At 41.1% G+C, this 25507-nt stretch overlaps 1 protein-coding gene across 4 annotated transcripts in view; it reads right to left on the reverse strand.

The window, feature by feature from the left end:
- Positions 1-325: 325 nt before the first annotated feature.
- The window catches only part of FBLN5 (fibulin 5), a 62365-nt gene continuing 37183 nt past the window's right edge, over positions 326-25507 (reverse strand). For all 4 annotated transcript variants that reach the window (XM_059850179.1, XM_059850180.1, XM_059850178.1 and 1 more), the window contains 7 exons: positions 18621-18743; positions 15744-15860; positions 14686-14805; positions 11864-11986; positions 11189-11315; positions 8165-8360; positions 326-6316 (listed from right to left, as the gene is read on the reverse strand). In XM_059850179.1, coding sequence (XP_059706162.1) covers positions 6155-6316; positions 8165-8360; positions 11189-11315; positions 11864-11986; positions 14686-14805; positions 15744-15860; positions 18621-18743 — 968 coding nt within the window. In that variant the 3' untranslated portion in view covers positions 326-6154. The remainder of the gene's footprint in view (positions 6317-8164; positions 8361-11188; positions 11316-11863; positions 11987-14685; positions 14806-15743; positions 15861-18620; positions 18744-25507) is intronic.

The raw sequence follows: 25507 nt of genomic DNA on the forward strand, positions 1-25507 counted from the left end.
TGAACAATCTCCAGACTAAGGTCCCATTCTGGACAAACACATGCCTGGAACACTGCAGAATCTCAAGGAAGCCAACAAAATCCCTCATAGGTTACAGAGGGGAACAATTCCTATCAATGAGTGACTATGCAGAGGCTTGGGTGTAGCTTCATGTTTTAACAAAACAGAATCTAGTGCCTAGGCTGGCCTTTGAAGAGCAGGAGTAAGGAGTCATTCATGGAAACACATCCATGAACGTCTTGAAAGACCAGAAGAAATTTTGAAGGTTAAAGGTTATCTGAGGAAATCACAAAGAACCCAAAGATAGTGCCCACAAAGACAGAGGTACTGCAATCATACTATTATTTATTCACAGGAAAGAAGCTTTCAGCTTTACTCTAAAAATAATACATATCTGCTTACATTTATACCACTGACACTGAGATTTGAGACTTAAAATAAAACTGGGCTAAATCCAGACGAGGTGAGGTGTTTAGTGATCACTGACTTCAGCACAGTGATGATCACATTGAACTCTCTCTGACTTGGGCCACATACTCTGTTTGCAAACTGGAAGAACCTTATCCAAGGTTTGTAAAGCCTAAGGGTGTATTGCATAAGCATGTCCTTATCAGACTTCTTAAACAGCCTTGCAACTATCAAGCCAACACAATAATAGATGCCATTTCCAGAGAAAATCTGCACCTAGAAGAGCATCTTTCACCTTGAAAACTGAGGAGTTGTGGGGTTTTTAAAATCCTTCATAAAGCCAGGCTCTACCAGCAGGCTGAGCAATCCCTTCAGCCATTCCCAGCTCATACTTTGCTGTAAGAGTGCTTACAACATGGCAGTGACTGCATCTCCAGTGAAAGACACGAAAACCTTGAACAGGTGCTGGCTGCAGAATAACGTGGTGGGAAAATAATGGATCTTTCCTGGGCATTAGAAGAGTAATTGAGGTAATTGAGAAGAGTAATTTCAGTCAGGCCCTAGAAAAGACAAATGGCCTATAACTGATCTCCAAAAACAACTGTTAAGTACCAGAGAAGAAGTGGAGTTCACTTGGCATGTGCTTGCAGTGCATGAGTGTAATGAGATCATTTGTCCAGGACAAACCAGAAAGGGAAAATGAGTGACCTCAGGGATATGGGAAAGGGAATTGGAAGAGATTGAATATTTCTGGAGTTATTAATTGCTGTAGTGTTTCCTACAGATCCCTTTGCTACTCAGATACGTTTCTCCATTCTTACAATGAGGTTACTGCATCATTATTTACTTCCTGGTGTAAAAGCTGTACCCAAACTCTCCCTCATGTGGCTTCACCAGTATTTGTTGAGTTACCCAGTGGGATCAGTTTGCAAACCACTAGAGGGATCTCAGAAGTTTGAGCTAAGAATGGGAACAGGTGAGATTTCCACAGCTGATGTGCACAGTTAAAAACTTCATTTACACTCTGCACTGACACAGGTGAGGAAAGGGGCAGGTGCAGAGAGCAGTCAGCTGTCACTGACATCCCCACACAAATGCCTCTGGACCATTACACTCCCGGTGGCACTGACCCTTTGGCACATGTCACCTTTCTGAGGCAGGCTTTCTGCAGAATCTCCAAAAGTCTAGTTATGGCCATCATCCTGTCTTCATGCATGGCACCTGCTTTGGGGTTGAGCTATTCAAAATTGGTCCAAAGACTTAAAACAACAAAATGTAATGAGTGTAGAACACTTGTCTGGACTTTTGTCAGATGAGGAAGCAGAATTTGCTTGTGCCACGTTACCTTACAGCTCTTTGACTTCCACATGCAGAGCCACAGCAGCACTTCTGTAGCTTCTGTAAATTCTCCTATACAGATACGTGTGCAGTGCTTCACACAAACACAGGGAAGATTCTAAGGATGCTTGTTATCTTTCCATTGAAAAACATCAGTCATGCAGATTAACACCACCTGAAGGGTTTGTCCACAGAGAATAGAGATTTATTTTGACAATAATGCCTGTCAAGATTGAATAACATTAGGGCATACTTTTATTCCTTTTTTTTTTTTAACATCTTTACGTTATTGTATTTTCCTTGTGCTCTAATACAGCTACATGCTGTGGAAGACATTCAGTAGCATATTCTGTGAATAAGCCAGACTGGAGAACCTGCATGACCACAAATTATACTGATTGTATTGTTCTGCCAGCTCTAGACAGAGAAAAAATTATTATATAAGTTCTGTTGATGCTGGTACCATGTTTATGAGACAATAAAAGTTGGCTCTTCTGAAGACTAAGTAAAAAAAAAAAAAGGTAAATATGAATACAGGACTCCAACTGAAAAGGAGAGAGCTCATATGAATGGCCCTGGACACTACACTCAGTGATGGTGGGTGACCAGGTTCTCAAAAGAAGTTGAGTTTTTTTAAACAAAGTTATTGTAGTCAGTGAAAATCACCAGTTGAAAAGCGCTTCTGTGGGATCCAGGAAACTCATGGTGAAATAACATTCTGTTGTCTGTGTCCAAACAGTTAATTCCCTAAAAATATCTTAAAGTCAAATAAGCAGATGATAGGGTTCATTCTACTCCCTCTGGCACCTAACCCAACTTGCATGAGCCAATTTTTCATTTATCAGAATAGCTTCTCCTTCCCAATTGCTGTGGTCTGTATCAAAGATTACTGCCATATCTGCTTTCTTTTACCTTTATTCCAGTTATTGCATTGGCACTAGGTGCTGTACAGACACACAGTGGAGGGCAGTTTTTCTGCTGAGACCCTATGTTCAAACAGACATGACAGCCAACAAGCAGGAGAGGCAAAGAGCTGTCCCTTCCCTGCTTGGCAAGGGAATAGCTCTGCCAGCCTGAGCAAGCAGAGCCAGAGGGAAGCCCCACACACCCAGACCAGGGTCTGTGCTCTCCCTTGGTGCTGGTCACAACACTGGCCATCAACCATATGGCAAAACTCTTCGTGTTAGAAAATCATCAGCAGTGGATTAGAGTAAAGAATCATTTTCTGAGCAGACCTGGAATTCTGTCTGCTTTTGAGGAGTCCTGGCCTCAAAGAAGAACATGAATATATGAAACAGTTGCATGTTTACATTTTAGCTTTCATACTGTAAAAACCTGACATGCGTAGTCTACTTTTTTTATTTGGTGAGAATTGCTTTAATATTTGAGTCTGCAATGGTCTATTGAAAACAGACCCCTGACTAGGAAATAGAGAGTTTAGATGTTATAAACTGCTAGTAATTTATTATTTTGAGATTGGCATATATTTTGGCAAAGTTTAAGTTGGCTGGAGTGATAGTGAGTGATGAAAGATGTTATGGCGGTTGAGAAGTGGCTGAATTCCTTTGTTTCCAGACTTTTCACTTTTTTTTTGAGGCGCAGAATGTTTATATAGAAAGTGTAATATTGTTTTATGAGTATTTGCTGGACCCTGCTAAAACCAAGCACTCAAGCTTTACTCTTTTAACAAAGTGTTTTGTTATGGAATTCCTCTGGGTTTTGATGTTTCTAAATTAGGGTTAAATCAGGTTGGTATGTGGGGGCCATGGGAGAGCAGGCCAGAAGTGACAAACTGTCTGATGTCTAACAGGGTGTGCTTCCACTCTAGGAGGTGATGTGCTGGCAGGAAAAGAGGACTCCTCAACTGGGCATGGAGAAGCCATAACACAAGGGCACAAAAAGGGGGGAAGATGGGATTTTAAGCACTGGGAAAGCTGTCAGCATTTTAAGAGTTGGACATTTTCAGTGCAAGAGCCTGTCTGCCCCACGGCTGCTATCTGGTCCACTGGAGCCTGAATGCTTCCCATGTTTTACTTCCATTGTCTGGAGCAGGAGCACTTTCAGTCCCATGGTTATAAATTATCATTCTTCCTTCCCAGTCATCTCTATTTTTCCCTCCAAGACTGTGGTACTTGATGAGCCATGATACACTCAGGAAACAAATTCTTGTTTCTGATATTTCTCTGCCCATTTCCTCTGCATTTATCTCCTCCAAGTCGGCTGCTCATAAAACTCATTGGCTTTTGGCCTTCAGCTTGGCTCACTAAACCCTGGAGTCAGTCTCCAGGCTTTTTGTTTTTACAATAAAGGACAGAGCTCTGAGCCACAGCATCCTGGGATGTTGTAGCAGCAGAGAGAAAACCTTTAAACCATTAAGAAATGGAAGATGCTAAACTCAGTGTTTCATAGCTGAGAGCATCAGGGCTTCCTTCAAGCTGAGGACAAGGAAAAAGAACAGAGTTTCTACTAATTCACAAATCTTACTAGGAACAAGAGGCAGTTTTCTGATTGTATCATGCAGTCTGTGTTGTAATAACTTTCCAAGTCTGTATTCCCCCATTTAATACTCCACTTTAATGAACACCTCACATTGCTGCTCTGCTCCGAGTTGCTCACAGTATAATCTTTGTAAACCTCTCCCAAGTAGCACTGAGCACTTCCAGTTCTCAGAAGACAAGCAAAGGTTATCCTGCCTGTCCTAGCAATGCTAGAGCCAAAAAGCCAATAAGGAAAAACAAAGTAAAAGAGCTTGTTTCAAACAGATTTAAGAACAAGGCGGATAAACCCTCATCCCTATTAAAATAAAAGACCAAAGTTCCAGTGGCTTCATAACACATTATACCTTCCAACTATACAATTTTTAATTTTTTTTCAAACTATTAAACATATGTATAGATTTAGCTTAGCTCTGAGAGGCCTCAGCTGGAATACTTTTCACAGTTTTGGGCACTGTGCTTCAAAAAAGATGTGAACCAACTGGAGAGAATCCAGATGAGAGCAACAAGAATGATCAAAGGTCCAGAAAATGTGATGTATGAGGAAAGACCAAAAGAATTGGGTTTGTTTAGACTAGAGAAGAACAGTCTGAGGGGAGACATGACAACAGTCTTCAGAAACGTTAGACTGCTGCAAAGGGGAAGATAAACTGTTCTCAGTTTCTACTGGAAGTAGGCTAAAAAGCAACAGATTACAATGGAGATTCAGATTTTTTTTAGACTTTAGAAGAAACTTTGTTTTTGGTTACAGCAGTTATACCTGAGAAGACAATGCCCAAGAAAACTGTGAGATCCCACTATTTGAGATCGGGGTACTGGTATGGGCTGGACTGCTTTGTGGTAGAAGCATGAATAAGACTGCTCCTAGTCCTTTTCAGCTATTTCCCCCCATCTTAGAAGTGTAGGAGAGAGATTGCAAGTGAAAAAAAACCAAACCAATTAATATTTTCTGAAGAAATATGGACAGGTCTGACCTGAGTGGTATTTGAACAGGAGATTAATTGCAGCCATACCTACAGAGTTAGTATTACTACCTTGTAGCCATTACACACTGTTTGCAACTATCACACTCAGGAAAACAGGGAAAAATAAAATTCCGATTCTAATCTGCTCTAAAGTCTCTGCTTATGCTGGACACTATTCTGGCAGTGGAGGCCTGTGTCAAAAATCTTGGAGTAAATAAGCATAAAATCCTAAATGTTGTAAAACACACCATCCAGTGATAGATTTCTATGAACTCTGTTATACAGAAAGATTTAATACAGAAAGGAACCCAAACAGGTGACACTTTGTCAGAAAGCAAAAGATTACATAGTACAACACGTTTTTTGGAATGAATTTACAATGAATTTAAACTATAAAATAGAATGAAAAACCCAGGTGAAACTAAGGCAAATGCAGGGTGAATTGAAACAAAGTGCCTGACTGATAAATCCAGAGATAATGGAGAATGCAGATTGGGACTCCTGCGGTCCCTTGTTTCAGTAGGTGGGTTTTTTGTTTCTGTTTCTGCTTGTTTGTCTGCTTTTCATTTATAAAGAAAATTTTTTTTTAAAAGGCAAGATTGCAAAAGCCAGCTTTTTCCTCAGTTTTTTTGGTGCTTTCTGCTAAGCAGCCTTGGAGCTACAAAGGTTCACAGTCTTTCACATAGACTCACGCCCTAGAAGAGTTTACAGTGAGAAGAAGAGTCCTTAAAATGCATGACCACACAGACAATCACATGGGATCTTCAGATGTTTGCATCCTGGTTGGGACTGTGCATGAAGAGGCCTCTAGACAGGCATAGGTCACCGGCTCTGTGGAAATAGTGATTTGGTCTGGAGCTGCTATAGGTACTGGCTTTGGAGGAGAGAGTTCTGCAGGGGAGGAACTGTCTCTTTTGGCTTAATGTTTCCAGGGCACAGACTGGAGGTTTAGAAGGAGTACTGTGATACAAATATCCTCAGCCGGATGACAGAGCTCCCTCTGAAGTTGATGACGGTGTTCACAGTGATCATTTCCAAGTCCAGCTCGATCGTGCGCGGCCCCTTCACGGGCCGGGTCATCACCAGAGTGGCACTGATGGGCCCCGTTTGCTGCGCATGGAACGAGAGAAAGCACGTGAGATTGCCAAAACGAGTTCTTCAAAACTACTGTCTCACTAGTCTTCAAGCAGCTAAAAGAGGTGTTTTCTGTTTCATTCTTAGAAACCACTGCAACTGATGGGACAGAGTTTCATTTCAGCATTTGGCTTCTTTTCAGTGTGAACTGTCACCTTCTACAGTTTGTAAAGCCTTTGGGAGCCCTGCACATTGAAGGAGCTATTGAACATAGACACTTGCTATTGCCCAAAGAAGAAAAAAATTAAAACATGAATTTAGGGTATAAACAAGTAATTATACTTTGTTTGTTTGTTTGTTTGTTTGTTTGAAGTACTCTTTACTTTGATGTAAAGTTACTGTGAAACAGCAGACACCCAGAAGGGCTTTTGTTAGAGAACCTGGAGAACAGGTGTTCCCATGTGAATGGGGTCTGGGTTTGTGGTACACTGTGTATGTTAATGGTACAAACCTTACACTTTGAATATGCAATGGCACTTCAGAAAACAAGTCCTTTATTAAATGGAAGCAGACCTCTGCAATATCTGATCAGAACAAAGGATTACGTGCATTTAAAAATCAGATCTGCTGATGTTAACACCAACTGCAGTTTGTTTTCCATCAGGAGCTTACATAGGCACAGTGGGTCCTGCTTTACCTGTCCAGTTCTACCTCAAAACTGGGAGTTTGTCACCTTTGATCAGAGAAGGCTGACACAGCCATGAGGAGGTGCTAGGCATGTTGCCTGGTCTGTGCCAGGCCGGGTCCTGGAGTGTCCCTCCCTCCCAGCTGGCCATGCCCTCCCACTGCCCAGGGAATGGCTGCGTGGTGAATCCCTGGAACAGCAGGCTCGGGCAATGGGGGTGGGTGCTGGGGCCTCAGTACCTGCTGGATTGGCCCAGACAGGGGACAAGGTCAGTGGGATCAGTGGTGACTTTGCAACAGGAAAGCTCTTGTGAGGTGTAAGTGATTGTAACAGGACCACTTGTCAATTCAGGATTTTGAAACATTTTCATTTTCTTACAGTGGGAATCTGAAGTTCTTGTGAGAAATATATCCTGGAATCTATCCCACTACGCGTGTCCATCAGGGATGGGAACTTTCAGTAGCCCCAGAACAGGACTTAATGTGAATGTCAGAGCCAGGTTTTGCCTGGAGCTGAAAATCAGCCTCCTGAGAGTCACCATCCCTTGTGGATGTGCCCCATTCTCTGCAGACACCCCTGTAATCTCTGCATGTTGGTGGTGTGGCAAAGATGACTGGGGAACACAGAGATCTTCTGAGGAAAACAAATTTAAAAACCTCAGGTAATTACATTTTCTCTAACAGTGTCTACATAAAGTGTCTGTTCTCAGTGGAAGAAAATCAGAACAAATGAAAGCAAAGAACCCAGAAAGTCAATTGTTGGCATAAAGGGGTAGGGGTTTTGCTTACTTTTTTGGTTTTCATGTTTTTTCAATTTCCAATGAAAAGGTTTAATAAAACAGAAAAGAAACATTGAGTCTTTTGGTGACAGTTTTGATTGTCCATCAAATAAAAAACAGTTTGGCACATTAGTTTCTCTTCAGCTTGGGAAGCCTGAACTATTCTTAGACATGGGTACAGCTCTGGGCTTTCCTAAACCTACTGTCTCATGGGAGAGGCATGTTTGCTTTGGGTGGGTTACTCTCCTGAGAGATCCAGCAGTTCCTGCAGACCAGCACACTGCTCTGCACATCTATGTGTAAAAAAACCACCTCATACTGAAGGTTTAAGTGACAGTCACGAGAAGCTCAGTTGTGCTATCGGGACATTCAGCTAACAAGAAGATGCTCCATGCTTTCCCCCAGGGAGCACTGGACTTACCCGCATGTAGAATTCCCTGCCCTCATTCCCTGATTTGATTTGGAAGATGTAATAGGCTCCAGGGTAGCGAGTTGTTGCTTGCATCTGAAAAATATCCGAAGGCACAGACCTCCCAGACACCATATCCATCACTCTGTACAGGATGGTGAAGGGCTGATCTCTGCACCCAGGGTTTTCAGCTGGACACATGCAGCGGCTGGGATAGGATTGTCAGAGATAGAATTGTCAGCAGGGTTACAAATTGCTGTAAAATTTGATTCTTTATATGCTAATACAGGTGCATAAATAAGTAAACAAATAGAGTTGTTGAGCAGCTAAAAGAATCAATGAAACTTGTAATACATTTTCTCACTTTCAGCATTTTCTGTGTTGCTGTTCTGGCCTATGTCCTGCCTCCTTTTTCTTGTCTTCTCGGCCAAAATACCTTGGCATTCTCTTTAGATCACTCAATAATGTGAACTTGCTTTGAAGCAGCCCTGCAGGTGTAGAATGCTCTGTACATGTTTGTTCTGATAGTAATTTATACTGAACCATCCCCAGAATATTATTAGATAATTTCACTGGTAGTACTACATAAACAGTAGTGATTTTTGTTTCACTGTATTTTGTACACTACATGAAAACATACAGTTGACATCCTGGATCAAACCAGAGCTCTAACATCAAATGCTGAGCTTTAAGGAAGAAGAGTATACAACAAGCATGCGACACTTCCACCAACAATCTCCAGTTGTTTGTGACTCAGGGAATCCTTGAAACAAAAATTTCTTCTTTCTGTTTTTCAGCTATTAAGGCATTTCTTATCCATCAGCTTTTCCAGCTTCCCACATGAGTGTTTGGCATCCACAGACCCCTGTGGCCAGAAGCCCCACAGCCCCCTTCATCTCTCTTTCCATGGCCTCCTTCTGACTTTAGCTGGTGCTCCCAGCTGTTCACCTGAAAGGAGAGCAGCCAGTCAATCCCTGCTCATCCTCCTCACCCATCTGAGGCCTTCATTTGACCCCCTTCGTGGCTGAACTCCTCTAATTTGGCTGTTATTCACAAGGAAGCTATTCCATAATTTTGAGCATCCTCATTGCTTCTTATGAACCTTTATCCACTTGTATTTCTTTTGACAGGAGGGGAAGGGACTGCGCAGTCTTAAAGATGTGGTACACAGTAGCATGTGCTCCAAGGATATTCTCTACCTATTAACATTTGAAATTCAGATTGCTTTTCTGACCTCTAGTGAGTACTGCAGATCATGAAACTAGAACCCTCAAATCTCAGTTTGCATGGATTATGATCAGATCAGTGGTCCTTATTTAATTTGTGAATTTAGGATTTTCTTTTTACTTTAAATTCATCTACACTGAATTTCATCTGCCATTTTTGTTGCACAGTCATTGAGCCTTATTCTGTAGTGTTTTTCTACCCACTTTTCTCTACTGTCTTCAGATACTGTTGCAGACTTTGCCCATCTCATGGTTTATTCTTTTCCCCAGGTTGCTTATGGTGGACCAAGTAGGTCCAGCTCAGACCTCTGCAGAAATTCAGCATGAAAGTTGACAATTTAATACTATCCTCTGTTTAATTTTTATCTTTCAGCTTCTTATTCTTCTGTTCCAGGGACTTTTCTCTGTTTCTTATGACTGCTTAATTTCCATCATAACTATGTGAGGGTCTTTTCAGAAGCCTTTGGAAATGCAAAAAGACTGCATCAGTCCCTGTGCCCTAGCCACATGCTGCTGATTTCTTCAGAGAACTCTCAGGAAGTTGTAAAGCAGGATATCCCTTTATAAAAGCCATGTTGGGGGAATTTGCTGGGCAAGGGTCTTTTTGACTATTTTTTCTATACCTCCACCGCTGACACCAATTTCAGACAGTGCATCTGGCATGTCCCCCATCAAGAGGCTCCTGGCATTATAAACACCCAATTCCTTCCACAGAAAACACAGATGCAAGGAATTCACTTGGCTTTTATACTGACCACTTCGGGACATATGTCATTAATTAAGTGCAGGCCCATCTAGACATGAGCCAAAGCCACCAAACACAAAGCTCAGAGATTGTGTTCTGATGCAAGCTGCTCTGCAAGGACTCTGTAGCTGGGCTCTGGGAAATTTAGATACAGAGGATTCCGAGGATTCGAATTCCAACTTAAGACTCTATCACCAAGGTAGGAAAACCCAGAACTAGACAGACACTATGTGTCCACTCTTCAGCTGCCCTAGTTCAGAAAAAAATGTAAATACACTCATAAATTTTAATGGAAAGAAGCTAATTACTATTTTTTTGCCTTTCTATAAAATATATTAGGCTACCAAGCAATTCCAGGTTATTTGGTTTAGTGCAAACCTTGTGGATGAAATAATGTGGACTGCAGTATATTGAGATCTGTCTGGAACTGAAATATTTTGAGCCCCGGAAAATATATAGAAATGTAAAAGAAACAGGATATTTTAAGAAATGGAGGGTTTATTGTTTGCCTGCTCAAATGATTCCCAGTTGAGACTGTAACAGTACTAACAGCCTCATCCAGACATACCCAATTTCTGGGCAAGGTGGAACAATCTGTGAACTATTCAGATCTTTTAACCTTTAAGCAATAAGAAACAATTTCTATTCTGCTCTAACTAATATTTTAAAGTACTTTCCAGGCACAAACTAGTTACCATTTGCAGGAAATATTCCAACTAATAAACATGCTGCATTTGAACATATATGAAGTCAGAAATGTAAGTAAATGTCTCTTATTACATCACAAGCCTTGCTGTTTTCTAACTGATAGCTGTTTTTCCAGTCTAACTTCACATACATCTGAGTATGATATATCATATCATATCATACCTGGTGACCTGTAAAGCAATTGCAGTTTATTATTTTTATAAAGACTACCAGTGGTAAATTTAGTGACAGCATGTGTGTATAGCTGTTTAGACAAGACTTCATGGCTGTAGTGTAAAGTTGCAGCTTCTTTGGTTTACCTTAGATATAACTTTCACAGACAGAATTTGCTTTTGTGGCTGTGGGTATGTTACTCACTTCTCATTAATCTGGAGATAAGGCTCCTCGCATCGTACTGGGTCTAAACACTTATATTCTCCTGGGATATTGAAACATGTTTGCTGTGAGGTGCAGGTGAAGTTTCTGATTTCACATTCATTGATATCTAAAACACAAGGAATGAGAGAATGGCTGAAACAGGGAAATATGTACAAGATACCGCTCCTACAAACTGGTTTCCACCTTAAAGAATTAGCCCAAAATTCAGAAAACTCTTGTACTGTGAAAAGTGACCATTTTATAACTGTCCCCTCTTTTAAGATCAGTTTTTACTCCATTCACTTCTGCTAATTGGAGTGCTCCCACATGCTAAATGCTGAAAAGAAAAAAAAAAAAAGGAAAGGAATTGGCTGCTCAAACTCTCTGACCTTAGAGAATGGGAAAAGTTGAGATGTACAGCAGAGGGGAGAGCATTTGAGGTCTTTCCTATGTAGCTGTTTCCTAGCCAATTAAGTTCTTACTAAAAACACACACCAGTTCACCTCAGCAGGAATATTCACGTGCTGACATTCTCACCAGAATTGCATAATTGGCCCCTACGAGTATTTCACTGTGCAATGCCAAGACCAAGCATCTCAATTCTTGAAAACCTCTTTCTAGACACAGGATCTACTTTCTGGTCCCCATGGGTTTTAATCCATGCAGAAATGTTACCTTGGCAGCTTCTACTGTCGTCAAGCAAGTTATATCCCGAGGGACAGGTACAGTAGTAAGAACCAGGCCCGTTCACACATTCGTGCTGGCAGAGGAACTCTGAGAAGCTGCATTCATCCATGTCTGCAGTGGTAAAACAGAAACCAAAGTTCAGTGTCTTTGGCTTTACTGTCAAAAGAGCAGTTCTGCAGGCAGGTGGCCACCCAGACTACTCAGATTACCTCAGCTGGAGGCTGGCACTCTCCAGCTCCCTAGAGCTCTGCAGCAACCTGACAAAATGCTATGCAACAAGTTCTTCATTAAACACTTTTTTCCTAAGGAAACCAAAGCTGCTGCTGAACACAATGTATGGCTTTTAATTATTTATTTTTTCTTTTCTAATACCTGTCACCACTTGGCCATGTTTTTATTTCTGTTTTACGTCAGAGATAGATACTCTGACAACAAAGCTGCAACTGTACTTTAAAAGGAAAGACTTGGCAGCAGTTTTATTTTATTTTTTTCCCTTCTTTTGGAGAACAAACTTCACGTTCCCAGGGTTCCAGCCACATGGGTTCCAACAGACCTCCTGCAGCCAGCCCTGTCTGTTTCATATTTTTTAGCCTCTAGTCAGTTACTTCCAAGTCCTTCCAGCAAGACTACAAGAGCACATCCCAGCCTGGGTCAGACACACTGGAGGGCCCAGCCCTCTCCCAGATACCAGGGAAGCCAGGCAGTCTGTCAAATACTGATTGAAAGCAGAAACTGTGCTCTTTCCCCCTTGCTCTCATGAATTGACCAGTCATTGTGCTCTGCAGAGCTGTGCTCCAGTGAGAAGGATGAACTTCAGAGCTGCACATGGAGCCGTGGCTGACTGAGGGGAACACACATGCAAAGGCACCAGGCCGAGGGAGGCTGCCACTAATCATTTCCTTATTTCCCCGTTCAGGGGAAGAAAGAAACAAAGGCCAGAGCCCCAGCCAGGAACTCCCAAGTTCTAATTCCCAGCTCTGACATGTTGACTCTCCCAGGGAAATCACTTTTACTCTTCAGACTGAATTTCCCTTTCTTCTAAATTGGGCTCAGTCCATTTATTCACTTCTGGTGTTTTGTGCAAATGGACTGGAAAGTATTTGAAGTTCAAATATATCCATGTGGCTTTAGAGCCGAAATCAGATTCTCAAAAGGGAGATGAAAGGAACTCTACACATACACAGTCCTGTTACTCTGTGAGTTTGCCCAGTGAGTTCACTGAAACAAACACCTTCCTGAAGTTACATGGTCTGAGGGCTGACTCCATAAAGAGCCTGAGATGTCAGCCACCCCCTGGCATACTCACCCAGACCTCCAGCATATTGGATTTGTATGACTGGGGCTTGGCTGCTGTCAGGTGCTGGGGGACTCAGAGCCCCACCAGGGGCCCTGCGTTTCTGCTCTTGGACCCAAAATGTTCCTAAACACTCCTGGCATTCTCCTAGCTGACTGTGTGCAGACAACAGGGTGGTTGTCCTTTCAGAGCACATCTAATGCACTTGGGAGACCTCTGTGATTAGAAAATAATGATGATGTTGGGAAAGCCAGGTTGAAATCTCTGCCTCTCTCCTTGAACTGGGGCAAGAATGCCTTCCAGCTTCGAGGTAAGTTGGCTGCTAGGCCACGGACTAACCCCACTCCTGTTGAAATAAATCTGAATCCTGGGTGTCTCTTAAGAGTTTCCCCCTTTGCAAGCCTCAGATGTCTAGTGGTTGCTGTGAAGAAGCTCATCCAAAGAAACTTGACTTGCTTTGTCAAACATTTCTTGCACAAGATTGTCAGGAAAAGATTTTCTGGTCTTTGTCTGGATGGTGGAAAGACCCTTTTTCTGGCTTGGCTCTCAGACATGGATGAGGCTCAAGCACCACCTTACTGGGCATTGCAATGAACTTATCTGGTTCAGACACCCAGGTAGCTCAGGAGGTGACACATAAAAAACATTCAGGAGTCTAACTTCTAAGAAGAAAATCCATCTGGATGCAGAACACTAAGTTAAGTGGTTAAATCTTAAGACCCTTCAGATATTTAATATTTGTTCTTCCCCTTATAACAAGAAGATTTGCAGGGAAAATGTCTTGGGAAACACTAATCATATACACTGCATCTTACATGTCTTCTCTCTCAGAAACAGCATATTACATCTGTTTACTGTAAATTAAAACTCAGTATTTTCCAGTGCATTTTCCCAAGACATATTGGCTGAATTTTCTAATTATAGAAAAGAGCAAAGAAATAAGTTTTGCCTTCAATTAAAATAAAATAAAAACATAAAAACAAAATCGAGAAAGGAAAAATTACAGTGAAATAAGCACAATTTATTCTGCTGTGTGCTGAACAGGTCAGCAATAACTGTACTAAGAAATCATATATTGTTTTTAAAGTGAAGCCAGAGCCATACAGGGGAAACTGGGGAAAGTTTCAGGCAGAAGTGAGCAGTTGTTAAGAGCAAGGGAAATGCATGCATTCAACAGACAAATGGAAAAGTGCTTTCTATAAACTATTTCTTTAATCTTGGAAGAATGTCCTCGGACTATCTCTACTTGCTCTAATAAAGCTTCCTGTTCAGCATTACAGAGTGCTTTTTTATGTTTTGCTGTTACCTTGGAGCTTTTGAATATTTAGCTTATTTCTTTAAAACCATTTGTGGCCCTCCCCCACGGAGTTTTCCTGGATATTTGCTGAGTGCTTTAGCTGGAAAGAAGATCATAGGAGTTGCAGCTATCCTGATGCTACCATGGACCAAGGCAAAAAACTTTGAAAAATTATACATAATAGAATTAAAGAAACCAAACCAGTAAATATTGAGTTACCACTGCAGTTAACTCCGTCAGCTTCCAGTTCATAGCCAGGTTCACAGCGGCAGAGAAAAGAGCCATAGGTGTTGACACAGGTCTGAGTGCAAGGGTTTTCACTTGTACATTCATTCACATCTATGGGAAAACAATGCCAAATTCATCAGTGACTTCTCCCCAAACTCCATTTTAATTTTTTTTTTCTGCAGAGCATTTCAAAGAGATTAGCTGTACAGTCAGAACAATTTGTTCTGAAATAATATAACCAAGTCAGTGTTGTTTATTTGGATTCAGGTTGGTGCCTGGGAATAGCATGTTGGAAACAACGTGTGGAAGTGAAACATTTTGGGCATGACTTCAATTAAAAAATTACATGGAAGATGGGGATGAAATTTTTATTATAAATGTTTCTGTCCTTATCCTGCAATTTGAAAACCATTGAACCATTGAAATGTTGTCATAACAGATCTGAGAAAAATGTAGCAGGATTTTCCTGACAAAGATAATGCAATGATGAGGGGTCCTTATGGAAACCTTGGGCTAAGGCAAAAGCAATATTTTTTTCCTTGTAGGACATTAACAACTTCTGGTCATCATGAGCACAGACCTTCTCCTGCAGCATGTGGGAAGATGCTCTCTGCTTTGCTAGAGGGACTGTGAAGAGGTTGTGTTGACTTTGAGATAGCTCATCACAGCAAAAGGTGGTCTAGTGCTTAGGACTCCAGTCTGGATCTTGGGAGACTCTGCTTTATTGATCCGACAAAGGTTTCCTGTCTCGCTTGGGTGACACAACTTCACATTTTAATAATAAATTCAGTGCTTGAACACTTGGTAATTCCACTGAATTGAGTGAAGTGAGGTTTGGGTCTCTGTGCATATTTCTCCTGATACACCAGTCCTGTAGCACCTGAACCCCTTTGAGGTACTGTGAAACTCCAGAAATATCTGTCTGACAAACCTGTGAACACTTTCGAAAGCAATGCTGGGAAGGTCACTCGTGCTCTAAAAACCAAGCAAGTCTGAAGGGTGTGGCTGAGGGGGGACCAGAGTTCAGGCCTGGTTCAGCATACTCCTACCTTGGCAGGACCTCCCATCGTCGTTGAGGGTGAAGCCTGGGTTGCAGGTGCAGGAGTAGGAGCCGGGCACGTTGGCGCACAGCTGCTGGCAGTAGCCATAGCGACATTCATCTATGTCTGCAGGGGGAAGGAGGGAAGGTGGAGTGGTCTGCAATTCCTCATGACATACAAAGCAGCCAGCACACTGAGCCAACACTATTGATAACACAGAAATACTCCAGCATGCTGGTCATGGGTGTCACAGCCAAACTTCCAGGCATTCAGACATGGAGTTAGAGTTAAAATATACCTCTCCCCGGGAGAATGTGGTAATGTGGTTTTATCCACATCTGGCATCTACCAGTGTGTCTGATGAATTGATTGGCATTGCTGTAACCTTCAGTTTAAATCAGGCAGCCCAGTTTGTTCCTTTAAGCAGCTCCCTCAAAGGATACCTGACAGCTGGCGCAGGCTGCCGGCACAACCACAGCCAACATTGCAGCGAAATTTTAGCAGAATCAAAATAGAAACTTTCTTTGCCTCCACATACACCAAAGCTGCTCACTGGAACAGCAGTGTTTGTTACTACAGGCTTCTTTTTTGAGTGAGGATATTTTTGAAAGATTTTTTTCCAAATAGTCACATTCTCTTTTTATATGAGTTTTTAACTGACAAATTACAGACTGTATAAACAGTTAGTTTAATGCCAAAATAGCAGTTTGGGCTGAATTGCAGGATTGGCAATGCATGCAACTGAGTGCTATGAGCCCAAAAAAAACCTCTCTAAGATATGTAAGATGGTAAGTGCTAGAAGATTTTTGCCTCAGAACTAAAAACTAAAGTGAAACACCTGGAATAGCTGTCCTTTCAAAGCCTTAACATTTCCTTTGGTATCAACCAGCTTTTGATTTATGGACATTTTTTTAAATGGCTGTGTTAAAGCTTTGAAGCTACATTTATGCAACAGAAAACCCAGTATATTATATGCAGTCAGTAAGATAACATAAAGGCCAGGTCAGTGGTGATGAGTACACCAGCAGCAGGCTTCACCAAATCCTGCAAAAATAACAAGGGTTTTAAGTAAATTACTACCTCATTCACTGACACAATGCATTACATTAAGTACATGCTTTGTCTTTTCAGGACTGTTATCTCAAGAGTGTTGTATTTTGAGGATAAGGGCTGCTTCTACAAGGCTGCTTCTTGTGGGTGGGTCATGTGGGTACTGCTGCACTGGCTTCTCTGTGTAAACTTTACAGGATAATTGCAACAGATAGAAGTGTAGGTTTTTGTAATGGTGATTTACAAACAGTAATTGGTAATTCCACTGAATTCCACTGCACTGCTAAAAGTGCACTGAAAAAAATTGTCTCTAAACCCAACTTGGCCCTCTGATTACAGTAAGTATTGCTTTACTGCTTTGTGGCAGCAAAGATCACTTCTCCAAAGCCAGTATAAAGTATGGAAAACTGAGAGTTCTTTGGAATTTAGGGGAAAATATAGCCATTCTAAACACAATTTGCTTTTCCTTTTTCACATTGCCTTGCAATAATCCACACGATGATTACTTAAGTAGGGCAATACTGGGATGTTATTCCCTATTTTGGATAGCATAAGCAGGTACTCAAATCAATTCATCAATGCAGCCTTTTCAATTCTCTGCTATAACCATCAAGCAGAAGAGTATTTTAGACCTGTGTTAAAATCCTGAATGCTGCACACAACACTTTCATTTGGCCTGTAACTGGGAGAAGTAAATGGGTATGAGAACAGGTGATGCAGAGCAGAATCTGCCTTCCTTCCCTCCCTCATCCCCACCCTGTCACATATGCCTGTACATTCCCCAGCACGAGCTTTGAGAAGTTTATCATAAATTAAGGAGCAGGGGCCTTGGAGACTTCTTGTCTCAGGGGAACTGCAAGACAGTGACTCCCTGAAGTGGCTGTGGCTGCACAGACCCCAGCTTGGACAGGGCTCAGCCTGCTGCCTGCCAGGTGAGTTACACAGCAGCAGTTAGGAAAGCAGCCATGAATTCATGGAATTGGTACTTGGGAGGAGAAAGCTGGAAAATAACTGGAGATGCTCCAGGGACGAATGGGCAGGGAAAGCCCATTCTCCTTCCAGTGGAGATGTGACAGGATGGTCCAGCTCTGCAGAGCTGGCACCAAACAGCCTGCACTGCAGGGAAAAAACTAATAATGGGTAAATTTTCTTAAAAAAAAGTTGTACGCTGATTCCTAGGTCCTACCTGTGTACCTTAAATTAACATCTACATCATCATCCCATGTGTATGCCAAGTGAGGAGAAAGGGCTGGAGGAGAGGAGAGATGGAAGCTTTGTTTTCCTTAGCAATATTTTTTCAATAGGACTGAGCTAAAAGGATGAACAGGAGATTGCTGCAGTGAAAATAATAAAATTGAAATAACACTGCATGGAAGATTGTGAAATAGCACCCAGTTCAGAGGTTATTTTTTTTTCTCACATCCAAACAAAAGAATTGGTTGGCTTAGGATTTACTGTCATTCCCATTTCTTGGTATCAAATACGGATCCCTTCAGGTCCACACTGTCACAGTAACAAAACCACAAGTCAGTTTGGGCAAAAATCTCTATGCACACATGCTTGCAATTGATCTTACATGAAAAGGAATCCTTCAGACTGGGAATATGAAAAGCCCAGTTATTACACTATTATGATGCTAGTCATATGGCATTTACAGCTACAGTTTTGTTCCGTGAGGGTCTCTCTGCCAAACACCTCCTTGGCACTTACAGAGACAAAAGACAGTTTCCACATAGCTGAAGGTTTAACTGTGTCCTTGGCAAAAGTGCTTAGTGACATTAATTCAGGGACTCACAGGTACACATACTCAGATGTTGTAGCAATTGGGGATTTTACCTAAACACTGCCCCTCTAACAGCCAGTAGCCTTCAGTGCATGAACAGGTATAGCCCCCTTCAGTATTTATGCAGATCTGGGTGGGGTTACACTGGTGAGAATCTGAAGCGCATTCATCCACATCTGCAACACAGAAATACAGAAGGAAAATGTTAGAAATAGCAACAACTAGAGATTTTTCATATTGTACATTGCAAGGAATCAGAGTTTGGAGGAGTAGAGAGAATGACCGTAACCTGAAGGAAAATCACAATAATAAATATCTGAGGGCAGTGGGAACTGAGAGTGCACATCAAATCTCTCAGTTTTGCAGGTGACCCAGTGTTTTAGTTTTTCTCTTTAAGGAAAGTCTCTCATTATCTCAAATTTTTTGTAACTTCTACATTTGCTATGTTACTGAGCTGGGATTTTCATGCTATAGAGCAGTGTTCAGTCCTAGGGAGAGGCTGCTGAAAGGGTTGTGCAATCCCATTGAAAAGTAAGAGATGAAGGGGAATTTGAGAGATGTACAAACACAATTCAGAGACATAAAAAAAAATATTTAAATACTTCCTACCTCCACCAATGCAGGCCATCTCACTGTAATTTTTCAGACAGAAAGTTCAACGAAAAATCAACCTTTACCTGACCAAAAAATGTATACTTCCCTGGAATTAATTTCCTGACAATAGTACTATTTTCTTTTAATTTCCACCCCCCCCCCCATCACCATCTTTACTGGGTTTAATGCATTTAGGCTTTTATTGCAATCCCTTAGGGTGTTTTTGTTGTGGGATTTTTTTTTCCCTTTTTTTTTTTTTTTTTTGGCAAAGGAGGTGAATAACATTCTTACATTTATATAAGCCAGGACCCTGGAACCTAATTGATAAAAAATGCCTTTCAGAGTCAGAAATTCATTTTGAATCACGCCTTGCTCAATATCTTTCCTGATATTTCAGGCATCAGGTTTGCCTCTAGATGTCAGAAATGGAAATGCCAAAAGATAATTTGTGTCATTTTCCCAGCCAACCTAAATTTTTATGTTTTATTTATTGATACCTAAACTATTTTTCATTCCAGCATACTGTGCACTGGCCTTTGCTGAAGCACTATGTCATCCTAGCAATGGTACTCCCTTGATCCTCCCCTGATTCTTATTAACCCAGACTTTGTTAGGTCACGACTGAAAGTGTCTCACCAATGCCCTGGGCTGGAGCAGGCAGCAGAGGGCAGGAATTCCGTCTCTGTAGCTGCCCCCAAGGCAGCAAGCACAGCCAGTCAGCTGTACAATCCTAGCAGTCATGAAATAACAGATCCAGGCTACCACAGCAGCATATCTAACATGTTCAGATACATAAGTAAATTCAGACATATTATACCTATGGACGGAGTCTAGGGTTCTTATCTTGCCAACATCTGTACTGGGGCAATTTATGGTGAGTCAAAGCTGGTAAGATAACAAGAGGGGCACAATTAGAGGTAATTAGCTCTGTCAGAATTCAGTTCCCATGTATTTATTGGCCAGATGAAGATTGGCAACATGGAGGGGGAAGCAGGAAAAGGGTAAGATAACAAGTCTAGACTATATAGGTCCACAAATATGTTGTTCAGTTCAGCTATTGCTTCTGTGAGCTAAAAAATTTGGATCCTCCCTTCATAGCATATCACACATAATTGGTAGTATCTGAACAAAGATTTTATCTGACCATAAATTTAATAACAATGACATTAATGTTTTCTAAATGAAAAAGCTTTCTATTTGTCATGCTTTCTTATTCTTTTAGGAGTGGTACCTTGGGATCTGGCCAATTCTGCTTTTTCTAGTCTGCACTAAGCTTAAAAAGGAGATTTTTATTTTCCATGTTCCCTGCTTCCGGTAATGTTAATGGGTGAAGCAAAGTGAAAACAAAATAAGGGTCATGGTCTCACCGCATATGATAGCAAGACAGTTTGAAGACAACAGATGCTCCACTCTTTTGTGGAGCATTTTTCTTACAGGGATACGACGTCTTTCACTTAAAGCAACAGGTGGCTATGGGATTGGTTTTGTTCCCAAATCATCCTTGTAGCAGCTGCTTGAGCTCCACTCCAGAGAAGTAGAATGTTGATCCTCTTCCATTTGCTTTATAACAATCAGATTTATTTGCTTACTCCCAGTCTTCACCTTTTGTGGTGGTATTTGGAAGCATATTTCCATTTGAATGCAATATTTTTTACAATGAAGGCCTCCTGTAGAGTTTCTGCCAGAAAACCTGATGATCCTGAAGTTGTCTATGCAGAACACCTTGACTCCTCACATTGTGCACTAAATAGTACCTTAGTGACTTCACTAAAGAAGTTTTATGCAACCAACAGGTGCAAATAGCTTTACTGGTAGAGCAAATCTTTTTGGTTGGGCCTGAGCAGGCACACCCAGTTCTGTATTTCATATCTGGCATTCTCTAAGATTGCCCCTTACCATGAGGTGCCATTAAACTCTTACTGACACAGCCAATACAATCAAATAAAGCATTTTTGGCATGCAGCCTTCACAGCTGAAACAGGTAGTATAATCCCAGGCTGTCTACCCTGGATTAATCCAATTATATGGGTTCACTAAGTGAGAACAGATATTTGTGCACTGAAAAAACTATTGGTGCAACAATTGGCCAGACATTAGGTATCATCTTGAAGGATATCAGACCTGGGGGACATAGGGTGTCTTGGCCATTTGCACAGTGCAGCACACAGTAAGAGCAGATGTGGTTGGTAAAGTCAAAACTAGACATTTGGCAGGGAAAACAAACAAACAAACAAACCCCAAACAATCCCAGATTATTTCCACTGGGGAGAAAACTAGCCATAGAACTTCAAGAGATTGCCTATAATGGATAGACAGAGAAGTTACATCAAAACACTTCCAGGGCATTTTTGTTTGAATGGAAAATTGCAAGAAGTTGCAAGTGGAACATGACAGTCCATCAATAAGGCATGAATAATTTCTTTGTCTGATTGTACAGTTTATTTCTGTCCCATTCAAGCATAAATCTTAAGTATCTTCATGTTCAGGGACATCAAAGCACATTTGTTCTGCCTCTGTGATGGGTCATACACAATAGCTGAGCAAGCTAATTGCACATGATAATAGATTTTCAATAGTTTTGTAGGTTCAAAGCAGATAAGACATATTCAGATAATAAAAACCTGTAAGGCCTACTCAATGCAAGGATAGCACAAGTGGCTAAGAAATCCCTGAGGTGCGTTTTCCTGAAGTTTGGAAGAGTGTGTCTGACACAGCACAACTTATGTCACAGTCTTCACCGTGGACAGAAATGCTGCACTGAGTTGTCACCTGAGCCCCAAGGTAAAGTCTAATCAGGTGCGGAGCAGAAGAGTTACTAAAGGGAAGCATGAAACTCTAGAAACCCCACTGCTCTCCATTGCAAATGTTAACAAACTGTGATATTTGATGATCCAAGCATCAGATGCTGTCACCCATCACTGATAATCCAAGGATGGTTTTCATTATACCAAACCTGCTTTTAGTATCTTTCATCACCAAGGTCCTTAGAAAATCTTACCTGCATCCAAACAACAATCTAGTCTTTAATAATAGCAACTGTTAAGGGATACCTCATGTGATTGTGGCTAGATGACTCAGTATGTGGCAACAAAGAAGAATTGCCATGAGGTGGACTGGGAAGGAAATACAAATTAGATCTGCCCTCAGTGAAGATAGATTAAAGTACCTGGTGGTTACTGTGGAGGACAAGGAGCCAGCACAGATACACTGACCACACTGTAGCTCATGGGCTGAGAATTTATCTTTTGGGAACTTTTCCTTGCTTTTCATCTTCCATCAGCCTGCTTCCTATTTGAAAAGCAGGGATTACAATATCCATGAAAATCCATTATCTCTGCCCTAGTCCAGTCTCCCTCACTGTTTAGCACCTAAAACTCTTCAGGACAGGGCTTGCCCTCTTAGGTACAAAAATTGTTCACAGTTAGTCTATTTTTATTTGATGCCTTCCAATCCTAATACAAATCAAACTGGACTACAAAACCCTGCAATATCCCACTTGGTGATAAATACCAGTGCACCTGGATTTTAAAGAGGAAATTCAAGAGTACGGAATTAAAGGACAAGCCTGTGACCATTTACCAAAACAGAAACAGGAGCAGGTGACAGACCTTTTTGCCTTGTAGTCTTCTTGTGGAGGGGTAGAATGTGAGAAAATAAAGTGCAGGAGGTAGCCTCACACCTGAGGAGTTGCAGCTGTACTAATCACTGAAGATTAGGAACAGGCCTGCCCTTAATAGGCCACAGCTGTGTCCAGTAAGAAGAGTGGGTTAGCTGGTTGGGATGGGAGATGGAGTTGTTGGCTGTGAAGAAGGAGGCAGAGCTGTGAGGAGCTGCCGATGACAAATCACCGAGAAGGTATGAGAGCTTTGCAACGTGATGACAACAGTCTCTCATGTACAACCTGCCCCTATTATATGAACATTTCAAGATGCCACTTTTTCAGAAATTTTGTTCAGATTCTACATTGGCTAGTGAGATCTAAAATAAAAGATTAACCATAATTCTGAAAGCATTAGGTTCTACTAGAGGACCTTGGAAGCATCAAAATTTCTTTCAGTAAATTCTATGGAATGTTGCTGTTCTAGCTTAATGTTGCATGGAATCTCAAAGATTCTAGTAGTTACTGAAGCAGGAAGAGAATTATTGATGTAGTCTGTGGCAAGTTAAAAGAGTAATCTGTCTTTCATACCTCTTCTTACCCTGACAGACAGGACTGTGAGTGTTGCTGTGAAATTACATATGAAAACAGTGAGGATGTTAAAGGTTGTCATACCTAATAATTTTGAACAAATTTAGATTTTTCCAAATGACTAGTGGCTCTGGGTGACTCCTTTGGGAGAGCACTTGTTCAGCACTTTGTAAGCACATTAGAGAGCCAAGGCAGGATAGATGGATCACTGTTCAAAGCTCCTCTTGCCAAGGAATGCTTGGTCAAAGGTTCTAGCTTTTAGGTTCTGATTGTTTCAGCTCTTGAGTATCCTGCTGTGTGCTATTAAATTAGCGGCCATCTATATTCTCTCACCCATCCTTCCATTGTTGTATTCACTTCTTTTACCCATCTTTGCAGTTGCTGTATTGACATTACTGATCCCACAGCTAATTCCAAAGGCAGAAGTTTGGGCAGGACTCCAGATAAATTAAAAGCTGACTTGAAGTGGGAATGATTTACTTTGTTACTTCCCAGATGAATTCTGAGAGCAACCACATGGCCTGTCCAGACCACTGCTCTCTGCCTCCTAAGAAATACCACCTACAATGAACAGAGCCTCATGGCTCCGAGCCATGAGATTTAAAGATCTCTGGGTTACTGACAGAAGGAGAGAAGAGGTAGATGGCATCTCCATATCCCTTTGTAAGGAAACATGGGCTGAAAGAGCTGAAGCCTGAACACTTCAAAATTAACCACATCCCTCTCTCTTAAGTCAGTGTGTCTGCCTTAAAAAATTGTGGCTGTGGTGGTTTGGTTTAGCAGCTCTGGGGTGTGATGTTGTCTTTACTTGACATTTTGACAAGAGGTGAGGTGACTGGGGCAATGGGATTTCATTTGGGGATTGCAAGGGTGGAGAAAGTTTTTTTAAAATTTCTGGCTGGCTGCCTGCCTGCCTTTTGTAGGATGTGATGTGCTGATGCTTTATTTTTATTGGTACAGATTGTATTTTTAATGGATGGCAGGATGCCTGGTGACTGGATAGATATCATTTATAATGTCAAAAAAAAAATGTGAACTCATGGTGTTTAGCATGCAAATTACTGGCTTTGTGTTTTATTATCTGTAAAAGCTCATATGAATAGATATTAGTGGATTCTTTAGAAGTTAGCCACGTCATAGAACAATGAATGAAATTTTTAATTCACGGCTCATAAACTAAAGAAAAAAGAAATCATTTAAAAGCCAGGCATGCACAAAAAATGGGGCAACACATTAATATAGAAAGGAAACCTAGATGTGAAACTGCAGCACAACACTGCATCTCACCAGGGAGGCTAATTCTTATCAGGAGGTCTTTTTATGATATTGACTCATGTTCACCAAGAATTCAGGAGTGAGACCACTCTTATTTGTATTAATAATACTGCAGGAAATCACAGCATAAAAAGAAAACCAACACTCTAACCCTTTGAATCAAGACCAGATATATTCAGTACTTTTCAAACCAAAGAGACTAAGACTAGGAGTTCAAAAATCTCAAGAGAGAATCATAAATGTGGAATTCTGAGGATCTGGCTTTGGCCCACTGTTTTCCACATTTGTGATAAAATGCAGAGGATCACAAGCTGGTGCAGTAAAAAACTAAAACGTGAAATGAAGCCTTATATGAACGTATTTCACTAGGTATGGTGGGTACGTTTGAAAGTGTTTTTCAAGACAGACAAATGCAAGGTCATATATTCAGAGTAAAAAATGTGGGTCAAAAAAATAACTCTGGGGTCGTTACAGGTAATCACTTGAACATGAACTTTTCCTGACATCATTTTGCTGAAAAGACAAGCATTACCATGAGCACACTGAGTAGACACAGGAAAATTGTTCTTACCACTGTACATTGCATTAGTGCAATAGTTACTGAAATACATTTCTGGCATCAACACTTTAAAAAAATTATATTCCAAAAGAAATATCAAGACATTCCAAAGAGTTATTCCAAGCCACAAAAATTTGTCTTAGAGCAAGATAATGCTCCATTTACTAATCTATTTAAGAAAAGGTTCAAGGTATATTTGCCTGTGATCTGCAAGCATCTTCATGTAAAGTGTGTTCTTATCTGAGATGGTTGCTAAAGCAAAAGACAAAGAGATTTAATTCAGTGTTTAGAAGACAAAGTCAAAATAAAAATAAGACACATGG

Source organism: Haemorhous mexicanus, chromosome 6 (assembly GCF_027477595.1).
Source record: "Haemorhous mexicanus isolate bHaeMex1 chromosome 6, bHaeMex1.pri, whole genome shotgun sequence".
Lineage (NCBI taxonomy): Eukaryota > Metazoa > Chordata > Aves > Passeriformes > Fringillidae > Haemorhous > Haemorhous mexicanus.